General features: G+C 48.3%; 1 protein-coding gene across 1 annotated transcript; it reads right to left on the reverse strand.

The window, feature by feature from the left end:
- Positions 1 to 6: 6 nt before the first annotated feature.
- On the reverse strand, positions 7 to 15821 carry LOC110080964 (adenylosuccinate synthetase isozyme 2). Its single transcript, XM_072984062.2, has 13 exons — positions 15574 to 15821; positions 13445 to 13547; positions 12734 to 12802; positions 11359 to 11409; positions 11171 to 11237; positions 10010 to 10117; positions 8097 to 8178; positions 7887 to 8013; positions 6549 to 6703; positions 6313 to 6437; positions 4758 to 4855; positions 4216 to 4365; positions 7 to 2930 (listed from the first exon to the last, which is right to left on the reverse strand). Exons 1-13 carry the CDS (start codon positions 15799 to 15801, stop codon positions 2878 to 2880), a joined length of 1416 nt encoding a protein of 471 aa, XP_072840163.1. The 5' UTR covers positions 15802 to 15821; the 3' UTR covers positions 7 to 2877.
- Positions 15822 to 15876: the final 55 nt, after the last annotated feature.

A 15876-nucleotide genomic window follows, 5' to 3' on the forward strand; every position in this document is an offset into this window, starting at 1 on the left:
TCCATGTGCAGAGGTTTGAAATTTCTGGTTTTTAATGAATTAAGGTAGAAACCCAGCCAAAATATCTTGATCTGGGTGGAAGAAAGCGAGGGTGGATTGCAAGGTGTGAATTGAGAAAGAGAGAAAAGTCTGGAGATGTGAAATAACCAACGACCCGGAGGATCCGTGAAATGTGTTGCTCGCTCCCGTTTGGTTTGGGAACCTCCTCCTTTCTAACTAGAATAAATGGAATTAAAACTCCCAACACGGCCACTTGAGATAAGGTGTAGCCCGAACAGAAAAGCGCCATCAACCCACCCACCCTGAGCTGGCAGCAAAGGAGGATGATTGAAGAGAAAGCTGGAAGTTATGATTTTTGCACACATGATATAGTACATTTGGTACAAAAAATACACCAGGCCACAGCGTTTCTTTCAAGATCCCTGCCCATTTTGTGAAATAAATCAACACCGTTCATTATTGCTATTTCGGTCCCCGGGAAGAACCGGCAGACCCTGTGAGGTAAGGCGCTTCCATTAATTAAAAAAAAGCTGGAAAAAAGAGACGGAAAAAAATCGCACAAGGAAATGACTTCGTTAGGATGATCAAAGCTCAAGGCGGTGCCAGTCTATGCCTAGAGAGCTTTGGTATCTATCGTCCTGGGGGTCTGAATCTTGGCTTCTATTAATTAAAATAATCATCATCATCCGGACCCTAGTCCTGCTTAAGGCTTAAAAGAAAACAGGAGCTGAGAAAGACCATCTAGAAATCACAGGCACTCCTCTTCTGCAGTCTATGGGATCCCCAGGTCTCCTGCCATGGGTGGGAAGAAAAGTTCGTTTGGATAATTAGGTCCACTCCCAAGGAGCTGGAATGGTTTTGAAGGCGCAGATAAGTTTCTCTATCAGATGAGGGAAAGTAGTAAATTGGCTTAGTGTCCCTATTAGGGGAGCAGAAAAAAACCTACCATTGTTTGAACACATTATCTGCGGCACTGTGAACATCGCAGGAGACTAGTCCTCACTGATACGGTGTTCTCCAGCTGTGCCAGACCACCTTCATCAGCTCCCCGAGCCAAGGGGTTCCACCCGTCCAAACGACCTCAAGGTAGGCAGAAGCAAGGTGCAAGACGCCCCCAGGGGATCCCGGTAGCTTCCGCATCTTCTCCTGGCACAGCTCTTAAAGAGTTCAAATTTGTGGCCTGTTCCTTAAACCCATCAAATTGTGGTTAACAGTGACTATGGCTGAACTGTAAACAAGCTATGTTTGAATGGCAGGTTATGAAGCTGGTTTGTTTCTAAACAAACCCTCTTTAGGATTAACTATGATGTTTGTTGTGGGTTTTTCGGGCTCTTTGGCCATGTTCTGAAGGTTGTTCTTCCTAACGTTTCGCCAGTCTCTGTGGCTGGCATCTTCAGAGGACAGCACTCTGTGCTCTGGTGTAGTTTGCTTGGCAGTGGAGTATTTATGGCTGTGAGATCAGCTTTTGTCCTTTTCAGGAAATGGGTGATTAGTGTGTCTTGTTGTGGGTGTACTGTTGTGATAAGGAGAGATTGTCACTGTGATTGAGGGTGTCATTAGCTGGTCTTTTGTGTGTAGTGATCCCCAGTCCTTGTGGCTGGGTAGAGTTCGTTGAACACGGCAAAAGAACCCGAAAAACCCATTAGATCCTGGACGTGAAAGCCTTCGTGAATACATTAACTATGGTGTACTGATTTGACCCAACTCCGGGAGGCACTGGAAGACAGGAGGGCCTGGTGTGCTCTAGTCCATGGAGTCACGAAGAGTCGGACACGACTTAACGACTAAACAACATGGTGTACTGACAGGGGTGGCCCTCCAAAGACTAGGAACACAAAGCAGCTGCTTTTGATGGAGTGACACCATTGGTTTATCTGGTCCCGGGTTTCCCAAACTTGATTCCCCAGATGTTCTTAGATAAAAACTCTTAGAGAAGACCTTTTCCCACTTGCTGTTCTGCCTAGAATTTCTGGGCGTTGTAGTCCAAGAACATCTGGGGACCCCCGGTTGGGAAGCACTGATCTAGCGCTAGTATGGATGGAAGTTCCGGTCCAACATCTCAGAGGCTACACTTTGCGCATCCCTAATAGAGAGTAGGCTGACTGGATAGCTCAATGGTTTAAGTCTCTGGCTGCAGAGGTTGGGAGTTTGATTCCCCCACTGTGCTTCCCGTCAGCCTGGGTCGCCTTGGGCAAGCTGCACGGCCCCACAGCGCCGCCTAGAGGAAGGGAAGGGTAATTGTCTGCAGCCGAAGACAAACACGATGGTGATGGATTGCTCTCTGTTCCATCCCTGAGAGAAGGTCAGATGGCCTTCATGGGATGCTGCCGAGCAGAAGAGGAGGGCCCCCCTGTACACTTAATAGATCCCAGGATGCTGAGGCAGACAGCGGTGAAGAGACAAGGGCCCTGAGCAGAAGGAAGAAGGCTAGAACGAAAAAAGGAAATATAGGGTAGGATGTCAGACGCACAGAGTTGGGGAAGAGAAGTGGAGTGCGCAATGCGAGCCATTCCGGAGAAAGAAAGGGTCTCCGGATCCCACTGGCCTCTTGAGATGCCTTCTGGGGCTCCCCCCCAGGTCCTTGGGTGTGGCCCAAAATGGCAGCCACGTTCCATGAACTGGGAGGGCCAGGGAGAAAAAAGGAGGAGGGTCTTCTCGAGAGAGGAGGGGAAGCAGACGAGGAGTGCTCTTAGCTCCGTGGAAACGACTGTGGGTGTGGCGAGTGTCTGGCGGGTGAGAAAGGAGGTGCGTTCCCCACCCTCCGTCTACGTTCAGCAGTCCTTCGGCTGAGGGATTGGCCAATTACGCTCGGCGAGTAACAAAGAGGGAGCATCCGCCACCTCCTTCCAAAGCATGGCTTCCGTCCCGGCGACAGGCTCAGAAGAGACGGATGATGGACTTGCGCGATTTCCCCACTCCGACCCACTTGACTGCAAAAGAGGTGACAGAGAAGAGTGAGACCCTAACCCACCTGAACTGTAGTCAGTTATTTCGAACGGCTTGGACTGCTTTTCGCTACAGCAGGACCGCCGTATCTGCAGAAGACCGGTTCCAAGCATTCCCTGCAGATCCTGAAACACGCAGATTATAGCAAACCCTGGTACAGTGGTGCCTCGCTTAACGATGTTAATTTGTTCCAGCGAAATTGCTGTAGAGCGAAAACATCATTAAAAAACCCATTGAAACGCACTAAAAACCGTTCAATGTGTTCCAATGGGTTGAACACCTGCTCGTCCAGCGAAGATCCTCCATACGGCAGCCATTATTTGTTGCCTGTAAAGCGAGGAATCCGTCCTAGAAAACAGCGGAGGGCCATTTTCTTCAGCTGGCGGCCAATTTGAAACCCGACGATCAGCTGTTTGCTGATCGTTGTAAAGAGAAAATCAGTTCCCGAAGCAGAGAACCGATCATTGCACAGCGAAAAAACCCCATTTAAAACATGGTTTTGCAATCGCAAAAACGTCAACTTAAAGCAGATTCGTCGTAGAGCAAGGTAATCGTCCAGCGGGATACGACTGTACTGTATAATAATACACAGCATGGTCTCTGGCTCCCTCCAGTGGCCAGTTCTGGCATCATTAGAAATACAGTGGTGCCTCGCTTAGCGAGGTTAATCCGTTCCGGATTAACCCTCGCTCAGCGAATCCATCGTTAAGTGAAACAAAAAAGTCCATAGGACTTTAATACGTTCCTATGGACTTAAAACTCAACGTTCTGCGAGTTTTCTCCATTGCGGCGGCCATTTTGGATGCCTCGTTAGCGAGGCAAAACAGCGGTCGCCATTTTGTTTTAGCGGCGGCCATTTTGGAACCGCCGATCAGCTGTTCGCTATGCTTTGATCGCGTTCGCTATGCGAGGCACCACTATACAAACTTTGGGGGGTTTTCTTTTAATATATTCAAACCGTGGGTAAGTGAATCAGTAGATTCTGCAGATAAGGGGTCCTACTGTAATTAGTTACAAGATGGATCACCAGAAGCAGCCACTGGAGGGAACCAGAGACTGTGCTATCTATAGGATTTGCTCTATCTGCAATGATGCCCAGTATCTACAAGGGGGGGGAAGGCGTGGAACGGATCCTTTGCCAATACCGTGGTCCGCCTGTATTTGCTCCATTATCCTGCCGTGAACCACTTCACGCGGCCTCTTCAAACCCCAAACGCCGATCCCGGGTCCCTCTCTTAAGCAAGCAGGCTTCGGGGGGGGGTGGCCCACCTGGCACGCCCAGGTAATCCTCGATGAAGCGGATATAAGCTCTGGCCGCGGCAGGCAGGTCATCAAAGCTGCGGGCCTCTTCCGTGCTGCACCGCCAGCCGGGGAGCACCTCGTACTTCACGACCACCTTGTTCAAAAGCTCCTGGTTGGCTGCAGGTCAGGGAGGGGGGCACCGGGAAAAGAGAAGAGAAGAGAAGAGAAGAGAGAAGCCATGACTGGGAACTTTGAGCCGAAAAAACAGAGAATAACAAGAAATGATTTATTCCTATTATATTGTATAACCAAAAGGTCAGGGGTTTAGATCTCTTCTGGCTGCGGAGCCAGAGGTTGGGGGTTCGAATCCCCCACCGTCCCTCCTTAAGCGGGGCTGGACTAGATGATCCAGAGGTTCCCCCTTCCGCTCTGCCCTTCTGAGACTATAAAAAGGAAGAGTCCCTGGGTTCCCGAGACAACGTTCCACACCCAAGCAGCTCCCACTGGAGTTACAAATCACAGCACAAAAGGGGATCAGATCCCCCTTTTTTTTTCACCCGTGGCCTCACCTGGGAAATAAGAAATCCGCTCCTCGTTCAGCTGATACTCCACGCCCACTTTGATCTCCTCAAAGGTGTCCAGGATGTCTAACTTGGTCACCGCAAGCCTAGGAAGTAGCAGAAAGTGGAAGATGGGTTTCGGAGTCCTCAAGCAGGCTCAAGGGAAACGGGAAAGGCTGTCCCATTACGACGCTCTCCCTACCTTGTGGTTCCAGAGCCATTGCAGCCTGTGTTCCCAACGCTGTGATATAAACCAGGAATCCCAGCTTATGAAACTCCAAGTCACAAAATGGCACAACATGATAAACCAGGATTTCTGGCCCACCTTCCGAAGTGCCAGGAAAAGCTCTTCATAAGCTGGCCTCTTTCATGAGCTAAATGATTTCCAAAAGACTTTTTTTTTAGGGCATTTGAGTTTTTCCTGATCTTTCCTTCAAGGTATTCTCGAGATGGTGAGAGAGTAGCGAAAAACCCGAACAGTTTTTTTAAAAAATGTCCCTGGTCACTCACAGCTTGTGAAGTGACCCGACAGATCGGCAACTTTTAATATTGTTAAACTTACTGCAATGCTATTAAAGCTTTTCTTGGCAGTGCTGGACTTTTAATTTGGCTTTCCATGCATCTCTAACCAGTCAGAATGATAAATGTAGCCCCCAGGCTTAAAAACCAGATTTGCAGTCATTTTTTTGAATTCTGGCTTGACTTGGTACGAATAAACCCTGGATTTCCTGCAAAGCAATTTCTGCCTGGTCTGATTATTATTCAAAAGCATCAAAGGTAGAGTGATGCACTGCAGGTTGGGGCATGCTCCTTGGACACCCTGTGGATTAACAGATCTGGATTCACAATGCATGTATAAACACGGCCCGTATAGGCTCCCCAATCGGATTAAAGCTATGCCTTGCTTCCTCTTAATTTTCTGCTGTTTTCACCACAGCTGCTGAAGCTTTTGCAGGTAAATGTGAATGCCATCCAGATCTAAGACAAGGTCTTACGAATACACACCCTCTCCCCCGATGCTGTCGGACTACAACTCCCATGTGTCCAAGCCAGCACAGATGATAGCAAGGGATGCTGGGAATTGTAGCTCAAAGGGTTGCACATGCTCTGTCTCTGCCATCACCTCTTCATCAGAATGGCACACTTTCTGCAATTTCACGGAACAGGGCTTAAGAGTTAAAGGCACAGCACTAAAGTGCATTGAAAGGCATAGAGTGGATAATTTGGTACCATCCAGCAGGTGGTGCTGTTCCCCAAAACCATATTCATAAGGGTTGCTAGACTGGACTGTACGTAGCGAACTCTAACAGAGCATTTCTGGAAGAGAAGGAAGAAATGCTTAGACTACTAGTCCCCAAATGTTCTGGGACTACGATTCTAAGCTGCAGTCTAAGAACACCTGGGTCAAGATGCAGGGAACCAGGCTCCCTCCATAGCCTTTTGGACTGCAGGTCCCATCATCCCACATAGCTCCTTGTGCCGCCTGAGGCCGATCGGAAGGGCAATAAAACCAGACGGGGGGGAGACCCTCGGCTGACCCGGCCCCGCGGGGAAGGAGGCTTACGCGCTGAATCCGTTGATCATGTGGGCGTATTTCACCAGCACCAGGTCCAGCCAGCCGCAGCGACGCTTCCGGCCGGTGGTGACGCCGAATTCCCGCCCCCGGGACTGCAGGAGGGCGCCGATCTCCTGCGAGGCGACAGAAGAGGGAAGCCATAGGGAACGGCGTATCCGGCCTCCTCCTCCCGCCCACCCACCGAGCTGCAAACGTCGCCCACCCTTCCCGCGGAGCCCACTTACGTTGTCCTGTTCCGTCGGAAAGGTCCCAACGCCCACCCGGGTGGTGTAGGCTTTCACCACCCCGTACACTTTGCCGATGTACTGCGGGGGAATGCCGAGGCCGGTGCAGACTCCTCCCACGGTACAGTTGGAGGAGGTGACAAAGGGGTACGTACCTGGGGGAGAGAAAAAGGGGGGGTTAGATGGGAGAGTAGAGCAGCGGTATAATGGAGCCAGGGCCATCCTGGCTGAAGGCCCAAGACTTTCTGGTGAGGAAGGATCCACCGTGTCGTCCACCACCCCACCACCCCCTGGGCGTTGCTGTTCCTTTCTAAACTTAGCTGCCACCTTCAAAGTTGCTGGGAGAGCAAACATCGCTGTTGTGATGCACCATATTGGAGGCCGATTTGGTTGAGAAGGGGTCATTAAGAGCCATTAGCTTTACAAAAGACCTGCTCCACGGGGGTTGAAGAGACACCCATCCGGCCACTTGTTGGTTTGGCTTCTCCTTCCAAGGAGGGGTGGGGACGGTCAGAATGAACCCCTCCACCTCCGTATTCTCCCACGACACACCTGGGCTGTTGTTCCAGAATTGGAGAGAAAACGCATATTTGGCGTGCAGAGGATCCCACGTTCAATCCTGTACATCTTCAAGCAAGCCTTGGGGGAAAAAAGGCTGAGGAGCTACGCCCAGCCAACGTGGTTACGACGGGCCAAGACAGACGCACCCAAAGTCTGACGCCATGGCCCAAATCCTGTTGCTTTGGCCCACGCTTTGCTGGTCAATAAACAGCACACAGCGCAATCTGAGCAGGGTGGGAGGGGGCGCACATGCAAGCACCAAGAGAGCAAGAGAGAGTGGGCCTGAGAATCGTGGTGGGGGCTCTTTATTTAACGCCAAGGAAAAACCCGAAAGCTACGGCTTTCGCGTAGGTCACGCGACAGGATTCCAGCCCATTCAAGTCAGCTTCCTCTATTTCTGTTTGAGCCAAGCTCTTACTTGGAACCATCTGAACAAGAATCAAACTTCTAGGCTCATTCTACACTCTTCTTCCTTCCCACCCACCCAAGGGCGAACAGGTTGGATTCGGCCAGGTACGTTTACATCTGATATACAGTAGGGACCTCCTTATCCGCGGGATCGCTATCCGCCGGTTTGTTTATCTGCTTCTGACCGGATAAACAAATCGGTGGAGAGTGATCCCGCAGATAATAGAAAAGAACTGGATTTTTTTCTATTAAAAGAAGAATCCAGTTCTAAAGGTGAACGTTGGCTGGAAAATGGGCACATATCTGTAATAAACAGAGGGAAAAAACCAAATTTCTGAAAGGGAGAGGCAGGGAGAGAAAGGTACTCACCAAAATCGATGTCTAAAAGAGCCGCGTTGGCCCCTTCGACCAGGATCTTCTTAGGCGGGCCGTGCAAAGCTTGGTACATGAAATAAACACCGTCTTTGACCAAGGGGCGGATCTTCTCAGCATAGACCTGCCCATTAATAATCACGGTCATCAAGAGTAGCTTTCGGAGCAGCCAAGGTTACACTTTGCCCCCTCCCTTCCCTCCATCACCTTCAGTTGTTCCAGCTCAGCTTCTGTGTCGATGTTAAGAGTCGGATACGTGGCTTTATAGTGCTGAGCCAAAGCGCGAAACCTGCCCGGGTAAACAAAAAAAACATGGTTGATAACTTCTGCTTCTACAGTGATGCCTCGCTAGACGATGGTAATCCGTTCCACTGAAATCGCTGTTTAGCGGAATCATCGTCTAGCGAAAAGCATTTTCCCCATTGGAATGCATTGAAACCTGTTTAATGCATTCCAATGGGGAAGAATCGTCATTGTCTAGCGAAGATCGGCCATAGGAAAGCCGCTTTGCGAACTGCCGATCAGCTGTTTAAATAGCTGTCTTGCGAAGCTTAGGTCCTGAAAACACCCGTTTTGCGAGCGTGGAGGGAGCTGTCAAAATCACTGTCTAGCAAAAATTGGTTTGCGAAGCCGGGACCAAACATTGTCCAGCGAAATTCCCCCATAGGAATCACTGTTTTGCGAATCGCTATAGCGATCGCAAAAACTCAATGTCTACCGAAAAAACTGTCATGCGGGGTAACTGTCTAGCGAGGCACCCTTTGCTCACCCTTGCCATATGATCCAAGAAATGTATGGCTCCCATTTAGAGCAAGCAAAGGAATACCATATCCGTAGGACCCCCCCCCCCCCATATCCACGGGATATTGGTTCCAAGCCCCCGCCAGCAGATGCTGGAAAATGCAGATAGCAGCAAACATTTATAACAGCAAACACTACACATAGCAATGGTCTCTGTCTCCCTCTAGTGGCCAGTTCTGTTAATGTCCTCTTTAGAAATGCTGATTCCTAGGTAGAGGAATTTTATACAGGTTACATTGTTTACTGCATGAACTTTAAAAAAGTTTTAAGATGATGGTGCCTGTTCCAACAGGATGCTTGGCTCCATGATGTTCTAATTTTACAATTCATTGTGTTCTTTATTGCGAGCCACCTTGTGTAAGGTTAAAGGGCTGCATGGAAATAAGTTAAGGGGAAAAAAGATAAATAAAAGAGATGCGTGAAATCAACAGGATCCTTACATGTCCATCTAACACTACCTTCCCTCCTGCCATTACCTGACTTTTACTTTTCTTGATTTTCCCGTTTATTCCCATCTTGATTAGTGTATTACTGTAGATTTTAATTGTTGTTTTTAACTTGTTTATGCACAATATATTGTGCGCCGCCCTGAGTAGACCTCTGTCTGGAAGGGCGGGATAAAAAAATCCAGTAATAAATAAATAAATAAACAATACCGGATTGATTTTGTGGGTCTTGTCACGACCAAGGGCTGAATTTAAGGCCAAGCCTTTAAAATCCTACCCAAAGGCAGCAAAGAGGAATACAGTGGTGCCTCGCTTAACAGTGATAATCCATTCCAGGAAAATCGACATTAAGCGAAAACATTGTAAAGCGGAAAAAAAAAAAAACCATTGAAACGCATTGAAACCCCTTCAATGTGTTCCATTGGGGTCAAAACTCACCGTCCAGCGAAGATCCTCCATAGGGCAGTCGTTTTCACTGCCTGTCTTGCGAGGAATCCATTCCAGAAAACAGCGGGGTGCCATTTTGTTTACCCGGCGGCCGATCAGCTGCTTTAAAATCGTCGTTTTGCGAAGAATCGGTTCCCGAAGCAGGGAACCGATCATCGCAAAGCGAAAAAACCCCTTTAGACCATTGTTTTGCAATCGCAAAAAGATTGTCGTAATGCAGGGCAATCATAAAGCGAGGCACGACTGTACTGTACTGAAGGCATAGATGGGGCCACAGTAAAAAAGGCCCCGTGGACTCATCTCATAGCATTTACTGATGCACCCGTGGAAATGCTGATCTTTAAAAGTCCAGGCTCAGACACACACATACGCAGCCCGATCCCCGAGGCCATTTCTCCCTCCCGTCTCCCCCACCCATCTACTCACTTCTTAGAAAACTCATTAAAATCGGCCAGCAGGTCACAGATGCGCAAGCCGGTCCGCGAGGCTTTGCAGGCATACGCCGGGCCGATCCCCTTCTTGGTGGTGCCGAGGCTGCGGGGAAAAGCAAAGGGACGTGAGCCGTCTTGGCAGGAATGGCTCTCCTGGAGAGAGAGACACACACAGAGGAATCGCTCTCCTTCACACGCACACAGAGGAGAGCGAGAGGAACCTGTTCTGATCACAGACCTTCCAGGACATCTGGTTTAAAAAAGCATTTTTAAAAAAATAAATAAAAGTACATAGCTAGATAGCAGGGCCGTCCCAGAGCGGCATTTGTAACTAGACGACAGGAAAGGCCAAATTTTGACAACTCTTGGACTACACATCCCATTATTCCTTGCAAACATAGCAAAAGAATGATGCGAAGTGTAGTCCCAAAACAAACTCTCATTTGTTCCAGCAAGTATAGACAAAGATTGCTGTTGTTTCCCTATTTGTCTTGTGTCTCTCTCTTCTTAGCTGTGTGGATAATTCAGTGGTTTAGGCCTCTGGCTGTGGAGCCAGAAGTTGGGAGTTCGATTCCCTCCACTGTGGACGAAAAGCCAGCCTGGGTAGCCTTGGGCAAGCTGCACAGTCCCAGGGCTCCCCCTAGTGGAAGGGAAGGGTAAAGCACCTCTGTGAATATTATCTACCTGGAAAAAGTCACTGCAAGGCAGAATTGTCTTGACAATATTATTATAAATCCAGTCAGCCTTGACTTGACGGACTATGAGTATTTTTATTAATATCTCTCTTCTTGCCTTCCCCGAACTCAAGACGGGCGACACGGCTCTTCTCCTTACAAACGTTGCCAGGTAGGACAGGGAGTGCGGGAACCTGGCTGAGTCACGGATTCGAAAACCGCTTGGTCTCTGTTTCTTGAACCAGACTGGGACCGCATCAAGCGTAAGAAAATCAATCGAAAAGTCACGGAACGGCACAGCTGGATCATCAAGCCCAGCCCCTCTCCAGGGGGTGGGTAGGAATCGAACCCCCAGAGACGGAGGCCACGGAGCCACAGCAAATGTGCAACACACACATACACGGAGAGACCCTCTCTCTCAACCATTACTTGGGAGGAACATGGCGAGCCACATCGCTGGCGTGCCCGGGTGCCCTACTCACTTCTTGCCCGCCTGCTGCTGCCGTTGCTGTTCCTGGATGCCGTCCGCCGCCTGGTGGAAATTAAACACTGGGCGCCGAGATAAAAGAGAGGGAGAAAAGTTGAAAGACGTGGGGTGCCCCCCGCTTCCCTTTCCACGCCCTCCCCTCTTCCTTCTTTCCAGGCCCCAGAAGAAAACGTGGGAACTCACCCAGATGGGCACGATCCGAAATCACGGTCCGAGACTCCCAGCCTTCCAGGCCTGGGAAAAGGGGAAGCGTTTGTGAGTTTTAAAAGCCAGTTAAAAACTTGGTTATTCAAGCAGGCCTTCCCTCCAGTCAATTAAGTCTTTCTCCTTTTTTTCTTTTCTTTGCTATTCCATCTTGGTAATCCTCTCTTTAAATTAATTGTTTTAAATTGAAATTGTAACTGCAATTTTATGATTTTATATATTTTTATACTGCTCTGTTTTATTTTGTAAGCCGCCCCGAGTAGACATGGTCTAGAGGGGCGGGGTAAAAATCAAATAAATAAATAAATAAATAAATAAATAAATAAATAAATAAATAAATAAATAAATAAGTTAGTTATTTAGTTATTTAGTTAGTTAGTTAGTTAGTTAGTTAATTAATTAATTAATTAATTAAAAAACCAAGGGTGGGCAAAATACAGATCCTCGAGGGATTTTTGCACACATGGCTCCTATGGACTTCCCAGAGTTTTATTTAAAAAAAATTTTTTTGGAGAAGGTAGGAAGGGAAAAAAAAATGTCTTTTTTCTGCGCCCAGAAGCATCCTTCCTTCCTTCCTTCCTTTCTCTCTCTCTCTCTCTCTCCCTCTTTCTCTCTTTCTTTCTTAGATTTTTACCCCGCCCCTCTAGACAATGTCTACTCGGGGCGGCTTACATAGATAAAACACAGCAATATAACATGTATAAAATCATTAAAAAAATACAATTATAACAATTAATTCCAAACAACACATTACCAAGATGGCATGACTCAAGGGAAAACAAAAATTTAGAAATCACTTAATTGACTTTCCCTCACCGAAGAGGTCGTGATGGAGCAGTCCCGTAATCTCCCGAAAAATCAAAAGGGAAGCGGATGTCCAGGTTCCTTCTGCTTTTGATTTTTTTTAAATAATTCCTGATCGTCTCAACCCCAATTGCTTTTATCGTTGTGCTGCTCTAACAGTCAGGAAGTTTTTCCTGATATTCAGCGTTAATCTGTCTTTCTATCGTTTGAGCCCATTATTATGTTCCCTGCATTCCGGGATGATGGAGAACAGATCCTGCCCGTCCTCTGTAGGACAGCCTTTCAAATATTTTAAAAGTGCTATCCTATCACCCCCTAAATTTTCTTTTCTCAAGGCTAAACAGGCCCAGTTCTTTCCGTCTTTCCTCCTAGGGCTTGGTTTCCGGTCCCCTGATCAGCGTCGTGGCCCTCCTCTGAACTGGCTCCAGTTTGTCATCATCCTCCTTGAAGTGCCGTGTCCAGAACTGGACGCCAGACTCAAGACGAGGCCCAACCCGTACGGAAGAGAGAGGAACGAGTAGCTCGCAGGATCAGCGATTTCTACACTCACCTGGCCCCTTCTTAAGATTCTTCTCCGCTTCCTCAAACAGTCCTGGTAAGTGGATGACGACACCATTTCCTGAAGAAGAAAAAAATATCATTATCGCAGCCTTCCTTGTGAAAACAAACCAGAGTTTAGGAGACTATTTCTCTTTCGGACATGTGTTTCGATTCAGTGTCCAGAAGCCCTATTCGGGCATTTGAGAAAGTTCCCGCCCCATTTCTTCTGTTATCACGTCCCCACAAAGTGGTGATGAGTTTGAAGGGCTCCCAAATCCTGAACATCCCCCATTGATGGTGACGAAACTAGGGACGGGTGGCAGGATTAGCACCACGTGTGGATATTTGCCACAGTTCCTAATGTCTAAATAGGCTATATAGCTCCTATGGCAGAAGAAAACCCATAATGAGGGTGGATACGGGAATTTGCACAGGATTGGTTGCAAGTCTCCTCCTGTAGAGGCTTAAAAAACTCGAATTACAGTATTGCAAACCTTATTTTAATGGTATTTACATAGCATGGTCTCTGGCTCTGTCTAGTGGCCAGTTATGGTAACTTCATCTTTAGAAATCTGTATTTCTAGGATTTTTCTTAATATTTTTTCTTAATATTTTCAGGCCATGGATAAGTGAATCAGCGGATATTGGCCCCGCAGATAAGGGGGTTCCATCTGCCCTTGTGCTGCCTCTCACAGCCACAGCGACGTGCTCGGTTTCTCACCAATGAACGACGTGGCGTTGTGGTTGATAACTCCGCTGGGCAGGAGATGGAAATCGTATTCAACCGAATCCACCACAACCGTATGGCCGGCATTATTGCCACCCTGCAGAAGGGTAAAAATACAGAAAGAATATGTTGGGGAGGGGGTGTAAGAGATCGGGCGGGATTGTCCTCCCAAAAAACACATACAGTGGTGCCTCGCTTGATGAGGATAATTCGTTCTGTTCAAATCGCTGTTAAGCGAAATCCTCGTCAAGCAAAACGAAAAAGCCGATTGAAATGCATTGAAAACCGGTTCAATGTGTTCCAATGGGCGAAATACTTCAGCGTCTAGCGAAGATCCTCCATAGGGCGGCCATTTTCCAGTGCCTGTAATGCGAGGAATCCGTCCTAAAGCACAGCAGGGAGTCATTTTGCACAGCGGGCAGCCATTTTGAAACCCGACGATCAGCTGTTCTTGAAGCAAAAAATCAGTTCCCGAAGCAGGGAACCGATCAAAGTTAAGCAAAAAAAGCCCATTCAGTCATCGTTTAGCAATTGCAATAGTGATCGCAAAAAACTAATCGTCAAGCGATTTCCTCATCTAATGAGGTAATCGTCAAGCGAGGCACCACTGTAATTCTTTTGTTCCATACATGTTTCCAAATCAAAGACAGGGAGAAAAACGCAGAGAAACCATCATCATTCCTTCCAAAGGCTGCCACTTCCATACTTTGGCTATGTTGATGAAGGACCATGGGAAATGTAGTCCCAATAACATCTGGGAAGTCCCACTTTGCCCCTTCAACCTATATCAAATGTCAAACGGGCTCTGAGTGGGTACCCCTAAACATGTGCAGAGTGTCTTAATTGAACTAGGGGGTATCAATAGGGATGCAGAGCAGTCCAGACCACACTACTTTCAGAACTAGGAGGGGGGTGTTTCGTAAAGCAGGATTAACAGGCAGGCGAATCCCTCAAGAAAGGTGGAGCAGAATAAACGTTTTGGTTCGGGGGAAAAATCTGCCGCTGCCCGTTTTATCCAACAAAAGCGACGCAGAAGGAGAGAAAAAGGGGGAAACCTTTCAGTAAATAAATATCGTAGCCCTTGAAAGACTGAACGGGTTTCGTTCAGCGTGAATTGAGTGGATTTTGATCTTACACTGAAATAAATTGCTTAGCTTGAAAGCCCTACAATTTATTGCTTTATTTAGTTATTTTCCGCCCTTAATTTTGGCCCATGGGGTGGGGGGGCAGGCAAACAGGGCCACTTCTCCGGGAATTTCCTGCAGAAACCCCTGCCTAACTTTTTCCCCGGATTCTCCAGATTTCTTGACTTCAACCCCCTAAATGCAGAGAAGAGGGAAAAAAAAAAAACCAACCTTTTCTTCATGAAGAATAAATAGTAGGATTTCCGTCTGTAGCTGACACATTCTTTCCGCTTAATTGCTATTTTCCCATCTTGAATGATATTGCATTTGTTGTTAAATTGTTGTTTGATATATTAGATTGTTTTTAGTCCTTTTTTTTAAATTGTTAGCCGCCCAGAGTAGACGTTGTCTAAATGGGCAGGATATAAATTTAATTAATTAATTAATTAATTAATTTTCCTTTTCTTTTTTTAAAAAAACCCAAACTCTGGGAATCAGAAAGGCCCAACCTGACCCAGATAAAAACCGATCAATGCCTTTATCCAGGTCTATTCCCGGGCTTGCAAAAGGTCCAGGGTGAGAATCCTGCACCCAAAATGGGGTGCAAATACACACACACACACACACACACACACACACACACACACACACACACACACACACACACACACACACACACACACACACACACACACACACACACACACACACACGTCGCATCCTCCAGATGGATGGATGGGTCCCGTCTCTCTTCGCGCTACTGTAGAAGGAGGTGGTGGGGGACGATGGGAGTTGTAGTCTCGAGTCCCTGGACTATGGGAGTTGTAGTCTCGAGGGCAGCCGGTGGAGGGAAGGTGGGGGGAGGGAGAGAATGGGAGCCACAGCCGTCTGCCCCGCCCGGGTGGGGCGGGGCGGTGGAGGATGGGCTTTGTAGTCCCGCGCCCTGATTTGGATCAATGGTGTTTAAAACAAAACTCGCAGGGGGGGGGGGTTCCTCACCTGGCACCGGCAGACCAGATCGGCGTCCAGGCTGAGCAGGTCGACCACCTTCCCTTTGCCTTCGTCCCCCCACTGCGCCCCCAACACCACCGTCACGCGGTTGCCCGGCTTGGGCCCCGAGGGGGAGGCCGGGGTGGGCCCTAGCCGGGGTCGTTTCCCTTCCGGGCCGCCCCCGTCGCCCCCATTCAGCAAACCCCTCGCCGCCGCCCCGCTCTCAGACCCCGCCATGTGCAGCCGCCGCCGCAGCGAAAGAGGGCGCCGGTCCTAACATGGCGCCGCCCGGGCCGGCCTCCGCGCCAGCAC

The sequence above is a fragment of the Pogona vitticeps genome, chromosome 15 (genome assembly GCF_051106095.1).
Source record: "Pogona vitticeps strain Pit_001003342236 chromosome 15, PviZW2.1, whole genome shotgun sequence".
NCBI lineage: Eukaryota > Metazoa > Chordata > Lepidosauria > Squamata > Agamidae > Pogona > Pogona vitticeps.

Bases quoted from the DNA above. Each gene is read 5' to 3' on its own strand.
- LOC110080964 (XM_072984062.2), bottom strand. From the start codon at position 15,801: ATGGCGGGGTCTGAGAGCGGGGCGGCGGCGAGGGGTTTGCTGAATGGG. The intron at 13,548-15,573 runs GTGAGGAACCCC...ACCCTTCTGCAG, and splicing joins ATCTGGTCTGCCGGTGCCAG to GGTGGCAATAATGCCGGCCA. The intron at 11,238-11,358 runs GTGAGTTCCCAC...CTCGGCGCCCAG, and splicing joins TTCGGATCGTGCCCATCTGG to TGTTTAATTTCCACCAGGCG.